The 23,481-nt window shown below is 44.5% G+C and overlaps 1 protein-coding gene across 5 annotated transcripts in view; it reads left to right on the forward strand.

Annotated features, from left to right (window-relative positions):
* SYN3 (synapsin III) overlaps window positions 1–23,481 on the forward strand; it is a 242,317-nt gene that overhangs the window by 209,658 nt on the left and 9,178 nt on the right. For all 5 annotated transcript variants that reach the window (XM_065409146.1, XM_065409137.1, XM_065409172.1 and 2 more), the window contains 3 exons: window positions 10,530–10,672; window positions 16,582–16,656; window positions 19,877–19,979. In XM_065409146.1, coding sequence (XP_065265218.1) covers window positions 10,530–10,672; window positions 16,582–16,656; window positions 19,877–19,979 — 321 coding nt within the window. The remainder of the gene's footprint in view (window positions 1–10,529; window positions 10,673–16,581; window positions 16,657–19,876; window positions 19,980–23,481) is intronic.

Genomic DNA, 23,481 nt, shown 5'->3' on the forward strand with positions numbered 1-23,481 from the left:
AACACACTTACATTGCATGTTGTATCTTCCATAGTCACACCTGTCACATATATCATTATATCAAGGCATCCTATTTGTGTCCAGAATATGGTTTGTTCTGATTTGGGGGAGTTACCATCTCTCCTGGTTTTTCTTTGGATCCCAATAAAAGCTGAAGAAGAATCACAAGCAATATCCTAGCTTAAGTTTTCCACTAGAAAAAAAATAGCCTTTCCCCCCTAAGTATCACTTTTTTTTTTTTTGCCTAAACAGAAAACTATGCAAGACCCAGGTTTAGTACAGCCTGTAGGCCTGGGCCCTGGAAACAAAATTATTCTCTAGGTTCCTGTCCTTCATATAGAAATTCCTTATAATTTTCCAGGGGTTCGTGTGCTCCATCTGTGGTTGCCAAAGAAGAAGCTGACCACAGTCCCAAGCAACTGCTAGAGTGGTCTTGGGCATCAAAGAACAAGTATTTAAATAAATAGGAAAACTAAATGAAATTAGTTTGTCTGTATTTTAAACCAACACAGCTGTTAGGCTGTGCCATACTGTAATGCAATAACCAGCCTAGCACTAGCTGTAGGTGGAACCACTGAATGTGCACTTGTGAGCTATTTGGCCAGGGAAATCCAATCAGAACAACCCAGAAGACAGTTGTACATACTACTTTTCACCTAAGCAAAGGTTTCCAGCTCCCTTGGGCAGAGTGGGTATCTCAGGTGAACCGCACCCCGGACTTCCCTCACTGCTGTTCTATCACATCTGTAATGTGGGTCATAAATGTGTCGCACTTATGCTGAAAGAAACCCAAGCTGGCAGTTGAGATGGTTGAAGAATCATTTAGAAGTTGCCCTGTGAGTTCACATGGATGGCGTGTCTCAAATGACCACTGTAGTCTCAGCAGGAAGTTGAGTGTGTCTCATCTGTATCAGACCTCAGATCTTTGTTTTCTCCTTATTCTTTACTGAGATTTTTGTGCCACTGCTGGTTATAGTAGAAGAGGTTTACCAAATAACACATCAGGGCAAAAGCACATGCAGTAGCACAGGGGGTTACATAAAAATTAGTTACGAATGGAGATAGTCTCAGTAGAGGTGGGGTGATATGAAACATCCCAAAGCTATGGGGCTGTTCAGAGCCCAAGATTTAGGTTAGCCCATTATGAAGTTAGGGACCCCTTGCAACTGATTTTGAGAACCACCCAAGTTCTGGGGTATTTGAACCTTGGGTTTTGTTTGGGGCCCTTCTCCAGCTAGAAGCAGCCTGAAGGGAAATTCAAATTCATTTAATCAGCCTTATTCAAGTCACAGAATTTCCAGAACAAAAAAAAAAAAGGAAGAGAGAAGGTGAAGAGAAAATAGAACCCTAGCATGTTTAAATGGCAAAGGCTTTGACCAAAAAGTTGTCCTTTCAAGTTATGGTAATACAGCCCAGGTGTGGCTGCCAGAAAGGAACTACAGAAATGGAGATTAACAGAGCTAAGGAGATGAAGAACATGTTATAATAATCAAACGTTCTTACAAGTAACTCAGAAGCGGGACGCTTGCAGGAGAGTCAGTGGATCATTTTGACCACCGTCGTGTAAATTTAAAGAAGTAATCAGAGAGGACAAGGAGATTACAGGGAGCTAAACTATTTCTGCCCATTGGTCTTCACCACAGAAGACCATACAGCAAGATAACAGCCCTGAGGATGCTCCTTAGTAGTGAAATGTAAGCACTGTCAGAGAGAGAGCTTTGGTTTTGTTTTGAAAGAGGTTTTTGAACAGCTCAAGAAATTAATGTTCACCTGGTGGCTGGTATTTGTGCAAAAGTGCTGGAGAAACTAAAGGCCAAAGTAATTAAACTACTGACAAACATACATATTTCCATAGTCCCTAGGAGTCCCATCATGGATAAGACCTCATGCTTGCATCAAAAATACTTACTAAAGTAGAGGGCTTCAATATACCCACATTTTTAACAAGTGCTAACAGTGATCCTTCTCACTAAGAGAGAGAGAGCTGAGAAAATCATTACGTTTGAAAAGTGCTAAAATGTCATCGGTAATGGAAGACACTGTGATGTAAAGAAATGAGCAAAGGGGTGAGTGTCAGTACAGATTTTTTGCTTTTGTTGCTTTTTCGTACTGCAGTAGGGGGTAGGAGCCTTAGTTATGCACCAGGGCCCATTGTGCTAGCTGCTGTACAAACACAGAACAAAAAGCTGGTCCCTGCCCGAGAGAGCTCAGCCACTGATTCACAATGTGGCCTTGAGCAAGTCATTTTGCTTCTCTTCTTCAATTTCTGCATCTGTTTAAAAAAAAAAATAAAAAGGAATAACAATGCTTACTGGACATTGATGTAATAAGGGTTAATTGGCTTGTATTTGTAAATTGCTCTGAACATATAAAGGGCTGTATACATTCTAAATGTTTATTATTTTATTATAAAATACTGGAATGAGCATTATATAATAACCAGCCCTTCACATTCATGTGTCCTTCATTTTCATGAGCCTTAAATTCCCCCACAACATTTTTAAGCAAAGGGGGAGGGAGCTATCTCCAAAATTTAAATCAAAAATAACTAAACTAGGTCTTATGAGGAATGAGCTTCGTTGGCAACTCTGACACTGAAGGAGCAGCCGTCAGCATTCATGATCAAAACGGAAGACTTCATAAGCTCAGTGATAGTGAGGCTCGCCAAGAAGTGACACACTGCGTGTAAGGTCAGAGTGGAGAGGAAGGATTGTAATAAAACATTGTTTGAAATTTCCATTGACAAATCCGAGAACAAGAGACTCCCAAATGGCTCAGGCAGAGAAGGGGAGCATTCTTCCCGAAGAGAGACACCGTAGCCCCAGTCAAACCCGCCACCTACAATACAGACACGCGCAGGCACCCATCACCACCAATGCCTCACAAGCCTCTTCCAAAAATCAGACCGCCACCTCATGAGCAGCTGCCTGCCCCTCGCGCCCAGCTGGCGCACTAAGCTTGCACCCAGTGGTTCTATGTGCTGCTTGTGCAACTGCCGTGTCAAAAGTGTTAACGAGGCAACATCTACGGTTTTCAATTAAATTATTGTAGAGGAACTTCTCTTGTGCTCCATTTAGGTGGACAAGGGATCAACAATAACAGACGACTCTACCAACAGCACTGGATGGACTCTCCCTAACAGGAGGGCTCGTCCCAAGAACAGAACCGAGCCAGTGGGCACTCAGTTAAAAATGGAGACATCTGCCAAATCAGGGTATGATGCCATCTGAGCCAATTGCAGCCCCACCCTGATATGGACAGGGGTCGCTCTTTAGAAGGGAGGGAGGGTGAGAAGAGGCATCCCTTCTTTCTTTCTCCAGCTGACTCTGTCCCTGAGCCTGTTGGGAAGGGGAAAGCACTGAGGGTGTGAATATCTCCCAGGTGTGTGATACCAGAACCCTGAAATGCCCCAGGAATAGAGCCCAGTACTGCAAATTCACTCAGAAAGCTTCTTCACCGCTCCCTGAACAGACCATGGGAAGGAAACAACTGTCAAATCTATCTATACACAGGAGAAACAGCACATATTTATGGGACATTCATTCATATATATATATATAAGAGAAACTTTCTATATAGCTACTCTGATTTTATTTTTAGACCTCTCTAATTAGGCCAGTTTAAGAGACACTTCAGATCCACACCAACCTGTAATTATGAAAACATCTTCCCAATACTGATCCCAGCTCAGATGAATTTATTGCATCGCAGAAGAAAAACTTGTTGTTCATAATAATGTGGTCAGAGTTATTTTTCTCTCACTGGAACAGAGGGATTTCTTTTTTTGTTTAAATATAGCACAAACTAAACAGAGCCACTATGTAATGTAAAAATACCAGGGGGCTTTTATCAGGAAGGTTGACTCGTCACCTTGTCTCTCTTGGGACTGGAAATAGAATGTTCTAAAAATGAGAGCTTTGAAAATCCAGTGTATTAAAGAGGAAGCAAAAACAGCAAAAGTCACCTTGGTTTGTCAAGGGACAAATATTTTCCTAAATGGGGGACAAATAATGATTTAACATGTAACAGCACAGTCCAGTCATTGCAGTCTCTCTGACTCATGAGTCAGGAGATACCACCCACCTTGAAAATAGCAGGAGTATCCCAGTTTTTGAACATGGGTCTGGTACCTTTTGCTGGACATGGAGAGCTGTGTCCGATCCAGCACACACAGCCTGGATTTGGGACTGCTGAAACCTGCGGCTAAGGCTGGTCTTTAACTAGAGGTGCTGTGAGGGAAGCTGTGAAGGGAAAATTTAGAATAATTTTATCAATTATTATTATTATTTATTATGAGGTGACCCCAGCAATGTTCAAGACAGTTCCAAATTTAATGTGAGGGTTAAATCCACTGGTGTCTGAGGAGTGGCGGGGGATTTGTGGAGAGAGGAGTCTGAGCAAATTTTGTGAGAATAGCCATTTTTGTGAGTCAATTGCAATATGGCACAAACCTTTTAAGAACAAGTAAGCTTGTGAGATGTTTGCCGTTTGAGATGGAGGAAAGATCACAAACTCTGTTGATGCTGTGTGACTTCCACCATTTGGGGTGGAAATCTCATGAGAACAGCTCATAAGATTTTTATCATATCTGTCTGTCTGTTTATTATAAGCCCATTGCTGCACAGTTGAGTGCCATCAAACTCAAATCCTACCCAATTCAACCTTGAACTGATACCTTGTGTCTGAACCCAATATGGACACAGATAACTGCCTCATCAACCCATCTATAATAGAAAGTGGGTTTAAAGTGTGGAACAGAGTAAAGTTTGGGTCACATACAGAGAGAAGGCTAATGCACTCTTCTCTCTATAAAGGACTACTATAATAATAATAATAATAATAACAGGAGTACTTGTGGCACCTTAGAGACTAACGTTAGTCTCTAAGGTGCCACAAGTACTCCTGTTCTTTTTGCGGATACAGACTAACACGGCTGCTACTCTGAAACCTAATAATAATAATATGTACCTGGCTGACAGATTCTTTGCTTGTGTGGCCACATGACTAGTGAAAGTGGAAGAGGAATATGACTGGGTGTCTGCAGTGATCAGATTGGAGACAAAAAAGGATGTGATGACCCTGAGACTCTAGAGTCTGTGAACACTTAGGAAATATAAGCATGGAAATGGGAGTAATGGAACACTACACCTAGAAATCGGAGCTGGGGAGACCAGAATTTCCTGTCAATGCCCCTCGTTGCAAGGACCATGTGTTCTGACTCTTTGATGCCATAAAGTGGTTGGGTGTCCAAACTGTGACTGAAATACACAGTGCTGATTTTTTAGGCTCCCAAGATAATTTGAAATCCTGCCTTGCAGGAAGGTTATATTCACATTTCTCTGTTGATAGACGGGATGTAGCATCACAGGGTATGTCTACACTGCAATTAAAAACCCACGACTGGCCCATGCCTGCTGACTTGGGCTAAGGGGGTGTTTAATTGTGGTGTAGACATTTGGGCTCAGGCTGGAGCTCAGGCTCTGGGACCCTGCAAGGATACACTACAATTAAACTGCTCCTTAGCCCAAGCCCCGCAAGCTCCAATCAAATGGCACAGGCCAGTTGTGGGTGTCTCATTGCAGTGTAGATATACCCTTAGAAGAGAGGTCTGGGTTCCAGGATGGCACAGGGTCTTTTTCTCCAGTTCACTGTGGAAGTGAATTAACTGAATTAAGGCCACTTTAATTCTGAATGAGAGTATCCACCTACGGGTTTAATGCAGTTTAACTAAGCTACTTCAAATGTACTCCTTTCAGGGCTGGCCTTATCATGAGCCAAACTGAGGTGGTCGCCTCAGATGCCAGACTGTGTGTGTGTGTGTGTGTGTGTGTGTGTGTGTGTGTGTGTGTGTGTGTGTGTGTGTGTGCGCGCGCGCGCGGGGGGAGGGGGGCGCCACTAGGACCCAGAGTGTAGAAAATTGTGTCTGCTGCTGGTGCATATGTATTCTCTCTGCTCTAAATGCACAGAGATGGTGGAGTGCTGGGCTGGAGGAAGGAGGGCACAAGAGACATAACAGGCAGGCAGGAGAAAAGGTGAGAGGGAATAACAGAAAGCAGCAGGAGCTGCAGGGAGAGAGAGGAGGAGGAGGAGCCTCTTATGTACCTCTCTAGCACCCCCAGGAGCCTGGACTGATTAACACCAGCTGCTCAGGAAGCTTCCTGTTTCCTGCTGCTTCCCTGAACCCACTTGAGGAGAACAGGCAGTCAACTGAAGTAGTAGGAGCCAGTTAGGCCCTTAAGACGCTGATATCTTCCCTCACTCAGGCCCTGCTACCAGCATGCTTATTTGTCCCCTTCAACTGAGTGTTGAGAGCCACTATAGCTGGCACAGAACAGCAGTCATGAGTCAAAGAAGAAAATGCCCCTCTGGGGCAGCATTCAGAAAAAGAAAGAAAGCAAAGGAAGCTTTTCTATCTAAGCAGGAAGGAGCTCTCCTGAGATACATAGACACAAATGTTCACGGTGAGCCTTCCGGCCCCAGTGAGGATGTGAGTGGTGAGGAGATGCCTGATCTTCCAGTTAGTCAGAGTGCAGGTGACCTGGCAGCTACTGCAGCATCCATATCTCCATCTCCATGCACATTTCTGAAGAAAAGTGTAGATCAGAGAAGAGTGTGGTGGAGGCGCAAGAAATAGCTGCTGCTGAGTTTAGTTCCTTAAGTCTAGATGATCCAGGACTGTGGACCCACTTGAGCAGTAGCCTGAGGGACTTCCTTATACTTCATGGGCCACAGCAAGAGAAAAACTTCATGTTCCCCAAAGATAATGAAAACAGAAGTTTCCATCCAACACATTACTGGCGTGAAATCCCCAATGGTGACACAGTGGAGAGGCCATGGCTTACGTACTCAAAAACCCAGAATGCTGCATACTGTTTTTGTTACAAACTCTTCCAGTCTAATGTTCCAGCCACACTGGGTTCTACAGGAACAAAGGACTGGAAAAATCTGGCTAGAAATCTGGCATGCCATGAGAAGGCAGCAAATAACCAGAGAGCATTCCATAGGTTGAAAGAGCTTGAGATGAGACTAAGGTTAAAGGCCACCATAGATGATCAGCATCAAGAGAAGATTGCATCAGAGTCTCTTTACTGGCAAAATGTTCTGAAAAGGCTCATTGCCATTGTGCGAATGCTTGCTACCCAAAACCTAGCACTGCGTGGCACTTCAGATCAGCTGCATGTGCCAAACAATGGAAACTTCCTTAAAATTGTGGAACTGATGACTGAGTTTGATGCTGTACTCCAGGAGCATCTAAGAAGAGTCACCACCCAAGAAATGTACACACACCACTACCTTGGAAAAACAATTCAAAATGAGATCATACAGTTACTGGCAACAAAAGTCAAACAGAAGATTGTGGCAGATCTGAAGTCAGAAAGATATTACTCTGTTATTCTGGACTGCACACCTGACATTGGCCATACGGAACAAATGACTTTAATGGTGTGTTTTGTAACAACAACAGAACCTAGTGAAAATGTCCCTGCAATGGTGACTGTCAGAGAGCATTTTCTAGAATGTATTGACATTGATGATACTACAGGAGCTGGTATGACAAATGTGCTTCTTAAAAAGCTGGAAGATACAGGAATTGCGATAGCTGACATGAGAGGTCAGGGCTATGATAATGGTGCCAACATGAGAGGAAAGAACAGAGGAGTGCAGACACGGATCCGAGAGTTAAACCCTTGAGCTTTTTTTGTCCCATGCAGTTCTCATTCATTGAACTTGGTGGTCAGTGATGCAGCATCAGCTTCTAGTGAGGCTGCTGAATTTTTTAATGTAATTCAAAGCATCTATGTATTTTTCTCTGCATCAACTCATCGATGGCAAATTTTGAAGCAACATCTGGGAACATCCTCTCTGACACTGAAACCACTGAGTGCCACATGATGGGAAAGTCGACTGGAGGCGATAAAGCCTATCAAACACCAAATTGGGAAGATAAATGATGCCATAGTTGCCATTATGGAGGATAATGCTATGACAGGAACTGTTCATGGGAGAACAGTGGCAGAGGGAAATGGAATCACCAGAAACATACATAACTTCAAATTTCTGTGTGGCTTAGTGTTGTGACATGACATACTGTTTGAAATAAATGTTGTAAGCAAGAGACTCCAAGATGTTGACCTTGATATATCTGGAGTAATGGAACAACTGGACAAAGCAAAGTCATACCTACAGTCTTACCGGCTAGATGAGGGATTTCAAAACGTTCTGAAGAGTGCACAGAAGTTGGCAGAGGAACTTCACACTGAAGCTATTTTCCCATCCATTCAAGAATACAAGAGTCACCGAAGAAGAAGACATTTTGATTACGAGGCATGGGATAATCCCACAAGAGACCCCAAACAACAATTCAAAGTTGAATTTTTTAACCAGGTGCTAGATTGTGCAATACAGTCAATTGAAGAATGTTTCATGCAGCTCAAGGAACACAGCAGTATATTTGGGATGTTGTATGATATTCCAAAACTCCTCACTATACCTGAATAAGACCTACACCAGCAATGCAGGGCACTTGAGACAGTGTTTACACATGATGGCATGCGCGATATTGATGTGCATGATTTAGGTGATGAACTGAAAGCCCTTTCAAGATACATTTCAGCAGGATCAACTCCAAAGGTAAGGGCAAAACCAGTTTTGCAATCCACCTTCACCTCGGCTCTTCCAGTACTCAAAAATTCGCTAGATCTGTACCTCACCTAGGTAAGAGAGGTTTCAGAGTAGCAGCGGTGTTAGTCTGTATCCGCAAAAAACAGGAGTATTTGTGGCACCTTAGAGACTAACAAATTTATTTGAGCATAAGCTTTCGTGGGCTACAGCCCACTTCATCGGATGCATAGAATGGAACATATAGTGAGGAGATATATATACACATACAGAGAACTTGAAAAAGTGGGAGTTGTCCTACCAATTAATTAGCCTCTTAGAGTTTGTTAGTCTCCAGGTAAGAGAGAATTTCTAAGCCAGAATGTGACTGCATTTTTGTTTTCTGTTTGGAACTTACAAACTCTAATATAAATGAAAAAACATACCCATTGCAGGTTAGCAATAAACTTGTCATTATTCTTCTACTTACATACTCAGGGTGGCAGCTGCCTTCCCATGATTTTAGGTAGACATTTAGAATAGCTCATTCATTCTTTACAAAGAGACACCAACCACCAATGCATATGTTTCCTTCAGACTGGTTTACATAGACCTGTGGCTCTTTCCAGCCCCTTTCCACACATATATGGATTTAGTTTGTAAACTCTTGAGGGTAGGGACCATCTTTTTATTCAATGTTTGTACAGTGCCTAGCACAATGGGTCCTGATCCTTGACTGAGGCCTCTGGATGCTGCCGCAATACAAATAATAATGCATGATGAAAATCACATATTGTCCAGATCCTATACTATAGACCTACTTAAATTAACACATCCATCTCCACACATTACCATTTGGGGGCATTGTAGTTGGCCAGGCTTCGCTGATGCACAGAGTAGATTTTTGCCAGTGCACATTCCTAAAGGCTGTGTTTGGTGACATTAAGATAGTAACATTGTCTGGGGTGTGTTGGTTGATTGTTTTTTTGCAGTATTGGGAGAGGAGACGTCACTTTTTTTTCTTTACCCTTTTTAGTAGGTCTTGGCAGAGAGCTGATTATCCTCTATACTTAGTGATTCCTTTTTCCAGCATTTCTTTTTTGAAAGTTCCAATGTATTTCCAGTAAATAAATATAACACTGTGAAAAGCTAGTTTCCCAGGAAATTTGCAGCCCTTCGGGTATAGACCTCAAACCCCTGAGCATCGCGCCATCCCGTTCCTTCTACACCTCTAGCCAGCCTCCCCCGCACACACTCCCATGACCTCCAGCTTGCACTGCCTGCGGTATGTAGTCTCCCCTAGGAACATCATCCTCATGGGGCTCGTGTTGTGTACGCTTCCAGCCTGGAGTCCTGTGCCAGGCCTTCGCATGAAACTAGATAAGGGCAATGTGAAGTGCTAGAGATCTGGAGACCAGGAGTGGCAAAAAAAAAAAAAAAAAAAAAACCCAAAACCCATCTCGCTTCTTTATGTTCTGGTATAAATGACTATTTCCTGGTCACTCCTGGTTTTCTTTTCTCATCAGACATTTAGTGGTAAATAATAGGGTAAGAGTAATTTACATGCTTGGAGTTAAGTTATTCTACAAATCTATAACGAATGCTTTTTTGGGGCATTTCAGCTGTGTAACTCCCATTAAGTCTTACGGGGAAAGCCCCATGGGACCCTTTAATCATAGGTACGTGTTCTCATTACTGATCCCCCAGGACTTGTACATCAAGGAGGGAGACATGCCAGTTAGCTAGGTATGTGTAAGGTTTGCCTGGATGAAGCATCCTTCTACCTACTGTCGTCCCTGCTTCAATCTCTCTCTCCTTATTGTTTAACTGTCATTGTGCTCTGCTATTCATCCACTGAGATGACCCCTCCTCACAGATATTCCTGTTCCCTTTGTGCTCGCCGCTCTTTGGCTGGATTTCGGCAATTGCAGGTAAAAGTTGAGAACCAGTATGACTTCCAGGACATGGCCAGCGTGGTTGCCATGGCGAAAACCTACGCCACCACTGAGGTGTTCATCGACTCCAAGTACGACATCCGAATCCAGAAAATCGGCAGCAATTACAAAGCTTACATGTGAGTGTGTGCTCTCGTGGCTGGGCTGGGGACGGGGTGGCGGGGCGGAGGCTGTAATTGGAAAGAAACATTTTTATGAATGTGGTTTAATTAGTGTCTGCTTTGGTCAGGAATAGGTGGCTTATTTAAGTTCCTTGAAGAATAGCCCTGGTGTGCTTTCACCTCTTCCCCATGCTGATCCATCTGCCCACAGATAGCTGCTCCATAACTCGCCATCAGTGCTTTGTTCCCAGGCTGTAAATCTATCTGTACCTGTCTCCAAGCTCAGCCTTGGACAGGTACCAGGAGATAAGCTTTACTCCCCTATCATTGCAGTAACTTGCTTTCTTAAAAGTCCCATCTCTCCTGACCATATAGACAAATCCTCCATCTCTCAGCACCCTCTAGTGGGAACAGTCACCACAATCTTTCCGTTTCAAGTGAAATATTAAAAGCAAAGGGGTGGCCTACCTTACCTCGTTGCATGCCCCACTTTGGCATGAGTCAGAGCCAACCCATGGAGTTTTACAGTGTTACTGACCCACACCTCCCCCACTTTAGCCCCCTGACCCGGGAAATTACTCATGCCGCTGCCGTGAGGTAACACCATCATAATAAGAAATTGAAAGAGTGCAGTGCTAGATTATTAGTATTTTGTCATTTCTTATTAGTTATTAATATTTGTATTGGGGTAATGCCCAAGAGCCCTAGTCCTGGACCCGGACCCCATCGTACTAGGCACTGTATAAACACAGAACAAAAAGAGAATCTCTGCCCCTGAGAACTTACAATCTAAGTATAAGACAAGAGACAGCAAGTGGGGACAGACAGACTGATGGAGGAGTACACGGATGCAATGAGCAACACTGGTCAGCATGATAGGCAGTGATCTCAGCGCACCAGCTGCCTAACCAGGGTCAAGTTTTTTGTAGGCATCCTGGCAAAGGAGAGTTTGGAGGAGGGATTTGGAGGTGGATAATGTATTAGTTTTGCAGGTGTTTACGGGGAGCTCCTCCCATGTGTGTGGGGCAGCATGGGAAAAAGCACAAAGGTGCTTGTTTGAACAGTTAGCAAGTGGGCCCAGAAGGCTGGAATCCTGGAGCAATCAGAGGTGGGAGTTGTCTCGAGTTAGAGGGGTTAATATGGGCATACAGCATTCTGGGTACGTCTTCACTTACATCCGGGTCCGGATGTAAGCAATCGATTTTCTGAGTTCGATTTATCGCGTCTGGTTAAGACGCGATAAATCGATCCCGGATCGATCCCGGAAGTGCCCCGGATCGATCCCGGAAGTGCTCGCCTTCGACGCTGGTACTCCAGCTCAGCGAGCGGAGTACGCAGCATCGACGGGGGAGCCTTCCTGCCGCGTCTGGACCGCGGTAACTTCGGACTAAGGTACTTCGAATTCAGCTACGTTATTAACGTAGCTGAATTTGCGTACCTTAGTCCGAAGTGGGGGGGTTAGTGTAGACCAGCCCAAAGGGTAGGTGAGGATTGCGGGGGCTGCTTGGATCAACACAGAACATTACATGCTGGGAGTATAGTCTCCCCAGCGGCAACTCCAGAATGAAGAGAGGCACCACCAAGTTCCATTCCATTTCTGACCCCCTTCCCAACTAAGACCGTGTACATACCTCACAATTGCTAATTTGTTTGTCACAATGACTGTAGGAATAGTGATAAGGGTCAGAAAAGTGGCAGCTAGTGAATTCACTGTATGCTCCTGGCAGAAATTAAAAAGCACCTATCCCAAGCTCTAGTAGAATTTGACGTCAATTAAAAATAAAGTCCATATAAATAAATAAAACAGTTCATTTCTCCTCACCCCAAACCAACTGAACAAGAAAAGGCAAATAATCTGGCTAATCCAGAAGTACCAGCCCTTATCAAGCTGCAGAATTCTAGATAAGTATTTGGGTCTGGCAGCATGCGCTTAAGGGCATCAGATAGATGAAACATTGTTATACACTACTTAGCACCAGTATTACTGTTAGTCTAGGATCTGTGTTCCCAAAACCCCAGCTGGTGCCCTGGTGCTAACACAGTTACATGAGACAGACAAATGTATATACCCACTTACTTTGCAACTAGAACTGCCCAAAATCCCTGACCATCATCCTAGCAGAGAGGCAATTAAATAAATCAGAGAGAGATCTGGCCACTCTTTTCATGTCTGGGACTTCACGGGACACACAATTACTTAGTGGAAAGGCAATGAGAGAATATTAGTTTTAAATCTGACCCGGTCTATAATATTGCAATCACCTAATTTTTCTAGCAGTGATGTCTCAGGAAAAGCCTGACTCAAATGACTCAGAAAAGAGGTTTAAAATGTCCTTTAAAATTCCCTACCGCACTGACCTACCTTATCTAATCACGGAGCAGAAACAATACCATGTGACAAATGTGAACAGTCGCACTAATAGCCCATCCCACACGGGAGCAAATTTGCAAGCAATTGTTTGCTAAATAAAATTGTTTCCTATGAAACATTTGTCGAACAGTTACAAATAGGGAAGAAATCAGTGAAAATCAAAGCTAGTTCATAAAGAGAGAAAAAGGCCAAATTCATTGAATGAATTGTTTGCTACAAAAGTTCCTTTGTCCTATTCATGGAGCCACTACTGGAAACGAGTTTGGGATATCTGTATAGCCAGTCTCTGTTACTGATTGTTCCCTATGAAAGGTATCTGGTAATGGAGTTTATCCCAGTGCCAGACTGAAAATAGACTTTTTCTATGGGATAAACAAGTCCATTGTATGTCATATGAGAGAGGTGAGGGCATCCAGCCACTGACAATCGGGCCCCTTGAAAGTGTTTCAAGTTGGGCTCTCAAAAATGAAGGCATCCAAAATCACTGGGCTCTCTGGAACATCTTGGCCTTTAAGTTTGAGAATACCAGTGTCTGCTGTAATGTCAGTCAGAGAGAGGACTCTCTTGGTATGAGTGCAATGGAATCAGTCCCTGTGTTTTCATACTGCCTCCCACACATGCAAAAACTCAAAAGCTCACTTCCTCCTGAGGACTGTGTACACAGTTCTCTCTGGAATTTGTCTACTCTGCCTCCAGGGTTTGACAGCGGGAGGATACTACAGGGTGACTAGCTCATCCCTCCCCACCCCAGATGCAAGTATACTTTCTTCCAACCCGTGACTGAGAGACTGAGTTCAGATTCCCATTGACTCCGGTGGGGTTACTCCAGACTTACACTGATGGTGAACACCTGCTTAGCCTATAACTAAAGCCACGCTGAAAACAACAGATAAATAGCCATGTGGCACACGCCTATAATTCTACTGAATGGGTTTGGGGGACCTCATAATGCTGGTGAACCAGATAAAACTCAAATAATAATTGTGCATCAGGGAAAACAACTGAAAGAAGTGGCAAAAATTATATCAGCATCCCAACCAATGGGGTGGGATTTTTACCATGTTTTTTTAAGGCTTGCAACCTGAGGGTCGCGTTGGACTGCCAGCTGCTTCTGAGTACCCCAGGTTGGTAGCAGCAGTTGCCAAGAATAACCCTTGCCCTCTGCACTTAACAAGAGGGTTGTACCCTTTTTTTTTAAGACCTTACTCCTGATGTTCGTGCTCTTGTCCTCTTGCAGTTGAATGGCTGCAGTGGAGCCAGAAACTGAGCTACAGCAGAATGGAATGGCCCAGTTATGAAGTGGTGGTTCACACAGTGAGCATATTACACCAGTGCTTCATGATTCACACTGTCTAGTAGTTCATTTGCAGGTGAAATTTAAGATGTTGGCCTTGACCTATAAAGCCCTATATGGTCTGGGTCCCTTTTATTCGAGAGGCCACTTTTATTTGTTTGACCGCCATGGCAATTAGGGCCATTGGAGGCATTCAAGCTAAGAGCCTCTAGTATAAACAGTAGAGGTCTGGTGGCAGGGCCTTCTCAATGAGGAGCCCTTGGCTCTCAAATTCACTTCTACCTTGGTTTGCCAAAGCCTTAATTTGGTGCCATGCTGCAAGACTCACCTGCTCTCTCATGCTGGGAAGGGAGTGGATTTCATGAAGGTGTGGTGGAGCTTATGTTAATGGTCAGGACAGCTTTTGAGAAAGTCTCTTTTTAAGATTTTTTTTATATTTGACTGAAACTTTTAGTATGTTCTAGATGAAGCATCTGGACTAGAACATCAGATTGGCTCAAACAAACAACTAGATAAACCAACCACTGCAGCACATGGAATTCCACTCGCCCACATGGAATTTCCTTGTATTACACCATAGTATAGCTGTTTTTTTGATGGGGTATCTGTTTACATATTCCAAATACTTCTTTTCAATGCTGATATTCCATCACTGTGTTACTAATCTGAATCTGGGAGTTCTCATCACTGATGAGATTTTGGATGTCATCAATCACTACAGGGCAATTTTCTGAACCCACATATTACAAATAAAGAGCCGTTCCTACTGAAAAGCTGGGAAACACAACCCCAGAAAGGAGCATAACTTAGGGAGACAGAAGGAAAGAGAGGCTGAGAGTTGAACACTGTCCTTAGGTAATGGAAAAGGCTCAGAAACCTCAAAGAGGGAGGATTTTGTTGCTTAAAGAAAAGGTCAGGAAGGTGAACGGTTTTGGTAATAGGAAAGGAGGGTTTGTGTGTGTGATAACCAGTAGTACAGCATGTGATAATATCTTACAAATAATACAGCACTTTCCTCCCCAGATACTAGTCTAAACCATACTCAGGAACCACTTCACCCCTTCTGAGTTGGATCCCAGGAGCCATTTAACAGTTTGCAGCAGCAGTACATACATATTAGGTTAGAGCAGAAAAGGAAGAAGGAGGCCATGTCTATTTGAAACATTTCTCAGGAAATTTTAAGTGGGCAAAATGTAATGACCCAACTTTGAATTTAGCCTGGACACCAGGTTTAACACCTCTGCTCTTGTGAAAAGTGCCTTGTGATCTTTAATGACCAAAAATGATCAGGACTTTTCTACATTTCACTGAAAAGATTATGTCAGCAGCAATCAGCATCTCCCAGCACCACACGGCTACATTGGATCATGACTGGTGCGGGAAAAAGAGTGCCACCCACTGAATCACCATGCATGCTTTCTGCAGCATAGGAGTGTTTCATGGGTGTATCAAACACACTGATGGGATAATATCTTACAACTAATACAGCACTTTCCTCCCCAGATACTAGTCGAAACCATACTCAGGAATCTTGTGAGATCTGGCAGAACTACAGCACAAGGTGCTATCATTGCAGGCCGTGTAAAGTCTGCCTTCTTCCTAAGTGCAAAGAAATGAACTAGCCCAGCACTTGACAGACAAATACAGAGCTCAGAATTTGCCAGCAGCAGCATCTTCTGTTGAAATTCACAGCCAGTTACAATGAAGGAGATTTGGAGCATTTTACAAGTCTAAAAAACCTTTGGGAGAAGTTGGCGGGTGGGTCCCAGAGCAGGTGGGCCATTGAGATTAAAAAAGAGGGGACAGACAGACAGACTTTCCAGGCCACCACTACAATAGAAGCCAACCTCAGAGAGTAGTTTATATCTGACTTCTATGTATCTTTTCAGTCACATCTTTGCCAGGAGAATTACATAAGCTTAGATTCTACAATGCAGAGCATAAGGTTAATTATCCCAGAGGCGTTTTGCAGTCATCTTGGCTTTTCAGGATCTGATGTGTAAAAGGAGAAAAGTATTCATAAGGCCACTACACGTCACCCACCCAGCTGCAGACAAAAGATGCATTGAGGTTCTTAGTTCCTTGCCCCTAGTTTGAGTCTTTCATTTACTGGATGATCAGAATTTGTTGGGAGCACTGTGGACTGTAGGACTGGAAAGGACACCCTGCTGAATCACCCATGTTCCCCACACACAGTTAGGTGTGAAAACTACCTCTTTGGAGGGGTTGGTTTGTCATCCTGTGATTGGTTTGTTTTCCCAGGAGGACATCCATCTCTGGAAACTGGAAGGCAAACACAGGTTCTGCCATGCTGGAGCAGATCGCAATGACAGAGAGGTAAGGAAGAGAAGGGGCTTTCAAAAAAGAAAGAGCAAAGCTGATACTGAAGCTACAGCACGACTTAAGCACATGCTTAAAGTTAAGTGTGGTTAAGTGCTTTGCTGAATGGGGTGAACGTAAGCACATGCTCAAATACTTTGCTGAATACTGGGCAAAAATGAGGGGTTGACAGTGCTGGCTAAATCCAGGTATCATGGTGACAAATCGAGTGCAAATTTAACTCCCCTACAAACACATGCATAAGTATATACACATCGGCCACTGTGCTTAATTCTAACCTGCAGCACCTCTGTTATTCCTATCCCGGCTGTTCCTGTGCATCTGAGTGCTCACCAGGAGCAGCCTCTGCTATTCCACCTCTGGGCACCTGAAAATTCTGCCTCTCAGGAGAAAGGGTGGTTGATATGGACGAATGTCCATTAGTAAACTTGGTGAGACACATTTCATTTGTGTCTTAGCCTGGATTTTGAACCCAGACACCCTCAAGCTTCCCTCCAGAATATACGTTGCTCCCAAGAAGCTGCCCTGTGGTACATGACCAGCATCCAGTTGCAGCTGCACATGAGTGGGCCTTGCAGCGCTTAGTGCATTAGCATGGGCATCCTGCTTGATTCACAGAGTTAATCTCCAGTGTAAACAGCGCATTCCTGCTGCCCTCCTCCTCCATACAAACCCAGGGTTGGAAAGAGCCTGCTTACTGGAGTGAATTTATTGTGATTTAACAAGTTTCATAACTGTACAGATGATGGGGGCTGAAATAGCCTCCTATTCCAGAGAAGAGCAACAAAAATGATTAAAGGTCTAGATAATATGACCTATGAGGGAAGATTGAAAAAATTGGGTTTTTTTAGTCTGGGGAAGAGAAGACTGAGAGGGGACATGATAACAGGATTAAAGTAAAAGTAAAAGGTTGTTACAAGGAGGAGAGAGAAAAATTGTTCTTCTTAACCTCTGAGGATAGGACAAGAAGCAATAGGCTTAAATTGCAGCAAGGGAGGTTTAGGTTGGACATCAGGAAAAACTTCCTAACTGTCAGGGTGGTTAAGCACTGGAATAAATTGCCTAGGGAGGTTGTGGAATCTCCATTATTGGAGATTTTTAAGAGCAGGTTAGACAAACACCTGTCAGGGATGGTCTAGATAATACTTAGTCCTGCCATGAGTGCAGGGGACTGGACTAGATGACCTCTCGAGGTCCCTTCCAGTTCTATGATTCTATGATTACCTCCTCTGAGTGGGGGTGTGGCTTCGCTTTGTCTCCTCATTGAGGCAGGGAGTGACAAGGAAGGATTTATTAGTTGTATATGCTATTTTCTTGCCCCATCCGTATATGACTTTGTGTTCTTGCAGGTTCATTATTAGATCATGAAGATCAAACTATAGGTGCTCCGGTTGCCTTCAAGATCATAGGCTCTTTTCTCCTTCCCCATTAGGTCTGCATAGGTAGCTCTGAGATCCTCAGTGTTTTCCTGTTTCAATTTCCACCCAGTGTGAGAGTCCTGCTTGCAGATCTTCTGCTTTGAGATTTTTTGTATTGAAATGGTCAGGACCACCGCACAGCTGCACAGAAAGAAAACAAGCAAAACTCATTCCCTCTCCTGTTCCAATGTAGGGACAGCTGAGGGAGCATGGTCGCCATCATAATGCATCTCTTGTCATTCCCTCTCCTCTTCCAGTGCAGAGACAGCTGAGGGGGCACCCCATCGTACATGGCCTCCTGCTCCTGCCAGCTCATGTTCCCGTGCTAGGACAGCTGGAAGCAGGGACTCCCATTATATAGCAACTCCTACTCTCACTCTGACACAGCAGCATATATTCAACAGGAGGGAAATACTTGGAAAGCAGTAATATTAAATGGATATAGGGGTTATTGGGAACAGCTTGCAGGGTGGTGATGTAGAGGAAACAAATGAAAAAGCCTGTGCAGTTTGGGGCTGTATATTCAGAGACATCATGTCACAGAACAGCGAGGTAATAGCCACTCACTATAGAGCTCCACTCTGGCTCTCCACACCTAGAACATGCCAACTGCCGGGCATCTCAGCATCAGAAAGTTGTCTACGGGGGGGTGGGGAATTCAGGGCAGAGCAATAACAATTTCAGGGACTTTCTTCTGAGGAAAGATAAAATGAATTAAACATTTACAGCTTGGCTAAGTGACACGTAAGTGGGGGAGATTTGAGGTGTGTAAATACCGGTGAGAGATAGAAATGATTTCAGGTGGTTCGAGGGAATATAACTAGGAGTAGGGAGTTGATGTGCAATGAAGGAAAATGTAGGCGTTCATCATGCAAGATCTCCTATTTCCTCCATTGCCTGTAGAATAGAGGGAGGGGATGCCTCATCATCATAACTCTGAGTTGCTGTGAAGAGCGTTCTATACACTTCCAGAGGCAGAGGGTCATCATCATCATCATCATGTTCCCATTATGCAGTGGTGTAGTTCCTCCGCTCCTGTCTGTTTCTGACAAGTCTTTCAATGGTTCCCCAGCTGTGCCCCAGGTTTTTCAGCTCGGCTTCCACAGCTCTTCGCCATGTTGTTTTTGGGTGGCCTCATTTTTGCTTGCTTTCAGGTGTCCATCTTATTGCTACTCTGGTGATGGAATCAGTTTCCATCCAAAGCACATGGCCAATCCATCTCCAACGCCTCCTGGCAATGATGGTGCTCATATCCTCTTGGCTGCACTGTGTCAATAGATCTTGGCTTGAGATTGTTCTGGGCCAAAAGATACAAAGGATTTTTCTGAGGCAGGTGGTATGGAATGAAGACAGTTTGGACATGTCATACTTTCTCATTCCCCAGCATTCTGCACTATAAAGTAATGTTGAAAGTACGCAGCTCTGATGAATCTTGAGTTTGGTTTTCGTGTTGTATTTTGATGATTTCCAGACTGTATTTAAGCTCCTGAAGGTGTTCCTGGCTTTATTGATTTTGTTCCGGATGTCCTGGCTTGTTCCACCATCCGGGCTGATGGTGCTGCCTAAGTATATGAATGTTTCTACATTGGTGAGAACATAATCCTCTATCCGTACTGGTGATGGTGAATCAATATTAAAGGTCATGATATCTATCTTATTGCGGTTGAATAAGGCAGAGGGTGGGGCGTCTATATTTGGTGGGAGGCTGAGAAAGTTGGCACCCTACTAGCATGGAGACCTTATTTTAATCCTTGAGCAGCCAGATAATTCCCAGCCATGTGTCTGTGTGGATTCTGCAGGTACAGACTCTGGGCGGACTCCTGCGCCGAGATGTTTGGAGGCCTCGATATTTGTGCCGTCAAAGCTGTCCACAGCAAAGATGGGAAGGACTATATCATTGAGGTGAGAGCTTGAGTGACTGGAGTTCACGTCTACTTCATCCGAGTACGTCCACAAACACAAACTCTCCCACGCATGCTGACATGCTCAGACAGTCAGACATACTCTAAGTACACGCTCTGCCCCTTGACCCAGTCATTTTCTCCTCACAGTGACCAGGATCATTTCAACTAATGTGCCCAAGCAAGGACTAACTGTGAGTCGCAACCAAATTGCCAGATACCTGTGAATGGGCTCCTGGGTCGATGTTAAGATTAGAAGTCAGGCTCAGGAGTCAGTCACAAGCAGGGTGCATGTCACATAGGAGCCGACGATGAACTGGATGGAACTAGAGCTGTAGGGAAGAGGACTATAAGTAGCATGAATGAGCCTCGTTGTCTTCATCAGACCCTGGATGCATCCCTTAAAATCGTTTGCCCAGGCCTGAGTTTATTGAGCTAGCAGATAAGCAAGACAAGCCCCCAAGAGAGTTTGTGGGTTTCAGTCACATTAGCTGCACAAGCTGTGGTTGAGAAGGCAAGCGTTCAAAGTGATACCTCCCATGCCAGGGAGTTGAACAGGGGACTGGGACGGGTAACATGATCCGGGTCATTGGAACAGGACGGGTCATGAAAAGCTGGCGGGAAAATCAAATTGGAAACTCAAGAGCCACTCCGGGCATGACCAAATCTGGCAAGTGAGCTAGTGTCCTCCATGTGATGTTATTGGAAGTGAGGCTCAGCATCTGACCTGCTGTGAACTCCACCAACACAGCCCAGGCAGAGGAAGATGAGCAAAGCTGGCCTGCAGTTTCGTTTGAGGGTGCTGACACATTAGAAAGCTATGTGTGGGAGAGCACTCCCACCCACCGAGGCTTGGGAAGCTGATGAGAACCACATGAGCCTTACGGCGACTGCACATTCCAGTCTTGTGCATCTCCTCCTCGGGGACCAGGGACCTGTCAGAGGTCGTGTAATACAAGTGCTCTGCCAGCAATGAAAACATTAGCCTGCTTCTTCCAAATGGCAAGAGGGGTGCTGCTGTCATTCTGACTCCTCTATGTAAGTTGTCAGCAGCTTTTGGTGGAGCTGCTCCTCTTCAAACCCCACCCCAGAATAGAGCCTTTTAAACTCAACATACTTCAGCCTGTGTGTGTGTGTGTGTACACACCTGCCCGTGTCTGGGGGAAGGTAAGAAGGTACGCACACCTGCCTCTCTGAATGCATGGGTGCCTGTGTGTACACACACATCTTCCTGTGTGGTTTTGTATGTGGGGTGGGGAGTTTGACCCATCTGCCTTTGTGCGGGTATGTATGTCCATGTGCATGTGTACATGTCTGCCTCAGTGTGTGTGTGTGGGGGAGGAGGATTGTACACCTCCTTCTGTGTATGACTTCGGGATGGGGGTGGAGTTGCATACCTGCTTCCATGTTTGTGTCACTGAGTCGAGGGCACACCCATAGACTTACACCCATTACCACATTGCACATACAGACAGAAACGCACACCTGCACACGTATTACACCATGATTCTACACTGAACAAAACACGCGGAGTGAGGTCAGCTGTTACCAATCAGAGGCGCCACGCTGATTTCAACTGAGCTAAGCCAAATTACACCAGCTAAGGATCTGGCCCAGAGGGTCTGCTATGCCAGGGGTTCAGCAGGAGTTCAGATACCAGACTGATGGGCACTGTATGGGAACATGAATGGAATAGAGTAGAACAAAGCAAAGCAGGCACATTTTCTACTTTATGCCAGTTCTGAGAGAGAATCTGAGAAGTACTGTAATTACTTTCCCCTAGTCCAGTTCCTTGAGTGGGCTTTTTTTTGGCCAGAAGCTCGTGGGTTGGTTGTTCTGTGTTTTGTTTTGTTGGGGAGGGGAGTGTGACAGCCCAATCAGCTGCATTTCACTTTGTGAGAAGGAAAATTTGCTGTGAAATTTTGCAAGAAATGACTCCAAAATTCACTCAATAAATAAAAGGTAAAGATTGCACAATGGCATGGAACCAAGGAATGAATTTTCACAATGTGAAAACTGTTCCCTGAGAACTCACAATATGAAAGACAGCCAGATCTGTGTTTTGTGAGACTTATCACCATTGCTTATGGCAAACAGGGGCTCAGATTAGGAGAGAGGAGGTTGAGCACAAGAAAGGAGGATTATGCCATCCAGAAATCTGAAGTAATTAATATAAATTTATCTTCGACCTGATTTCCATACCTTTATTATTAGCTGAGCTCTCCATCTTTATTTGCCACGTGGCATTGGGATAGTTTCGCAGTACTTTAAGAGCTACATTCAGACGTCGAGTCACTTCCCTTGATTTCAGCGCTCTTCACTCACGCAGAGCAGCGCTGACTTTGATTCAGCATACTGGTATTTCTTTCTCCGCACTAAAGGGCTTTGTCACTGAGCCTGGCATTTTTAGAAGGGCTCAGCACCCCCAACGGAGGCCAAGTTTTCAGAAGAGTTTCACTCCTCTTTAGGCACCTGGAGGAGTGGCCAGATTTTCAACGTTGCTCAGTGCACTGGGTGACTGTTGGGGGCTGTGCACCTGAAAATCTGGCCCGTTTTTGTAATCTAAAATAACTCCACAATGATGAGTCATTTTACAGATGGCGGGGGGTGGGGGTGAGTAAAATGATCCACGAAACTAAAGAGTAATCAAAATTGGATTGACTTCATGTTTTTTATTCTTCTCTCATGGCCAGCAGTGCCACATCTATTGTTATCGTAGAGCTCTGTGGATCTAGCCACACGCACTACAAGGACTCTGCTGCTCTGCGTGATGGCCTGTCCAGTCTTTCACCATTGTCGTATCAATCCCTTTGATCTGTCGAATCATCTGTTTCCTTCCTTCCCTCCAATCACCCAACACCTCGACACTCGCACATGAGAACATGGAATAACAAACCCAGCCTCCAGCTCTTGGCGTAAGATAGAAGGCGGGGAAGGGGTTTTCCTGGATCTCTTCTCTGCCTTGCCGCCTTCCGTTCCCTCTGAGATATCTTATCGAGCAACGGCAGCTGTGTCAGGAGACAGCCACTGACCTTGGGCAACTACAAAGGCAGGGTTTGTGTGTGCTGACATCTTCCCCTCTCCCTCAGCTGTTCTTTGGTCTCATTCTCGGGAAGAGATGAGAGGAATATGTTTGTATTTCATATATTCCATCTGGGTGGTTTATCTCAGCATTATGGGGCCAGATTCTGATCTTGGCACCTGTATAACTCTGAAGTAGCTGCACTGACACAACTGAGAGCATCATTTGGCCCAGAAAAACTGTGTCCTTTCTTATTAGCTTCATCCTCCCCATGCCTTAGTCAGTGATAGCCCAGTGTTTGGGCTCCCTCAATCAATACCACAGAAGTGAGCTGAGTCAGAAATCACAAAATAAGACATAGAAACAACCTAATGCCTGATGTTGCTCCATTGACTTTGATGAGCCTAAAACAGGATTAATTTAGCCTGGATGTCTCTGTTTCTAAATGATACCCTGTCCTTTCACTTCAGCCAGCATATCA

The sequence above is a fragment of the Emys orbicularis genome, chromosome 1 (genome assembly GCF_028017835.1).
Source record: "Emys orbicularis isolate rEmyOrb1 chromosome 1, rEmyOrb1.hap1, whole genome shotgun sequence".
In the NCBI taxonomy this organism is placed as follows: Eukaryota; Metazoa; Chordata; order Testudines; family Emydidae; genus Emys; species Emys orbicularis.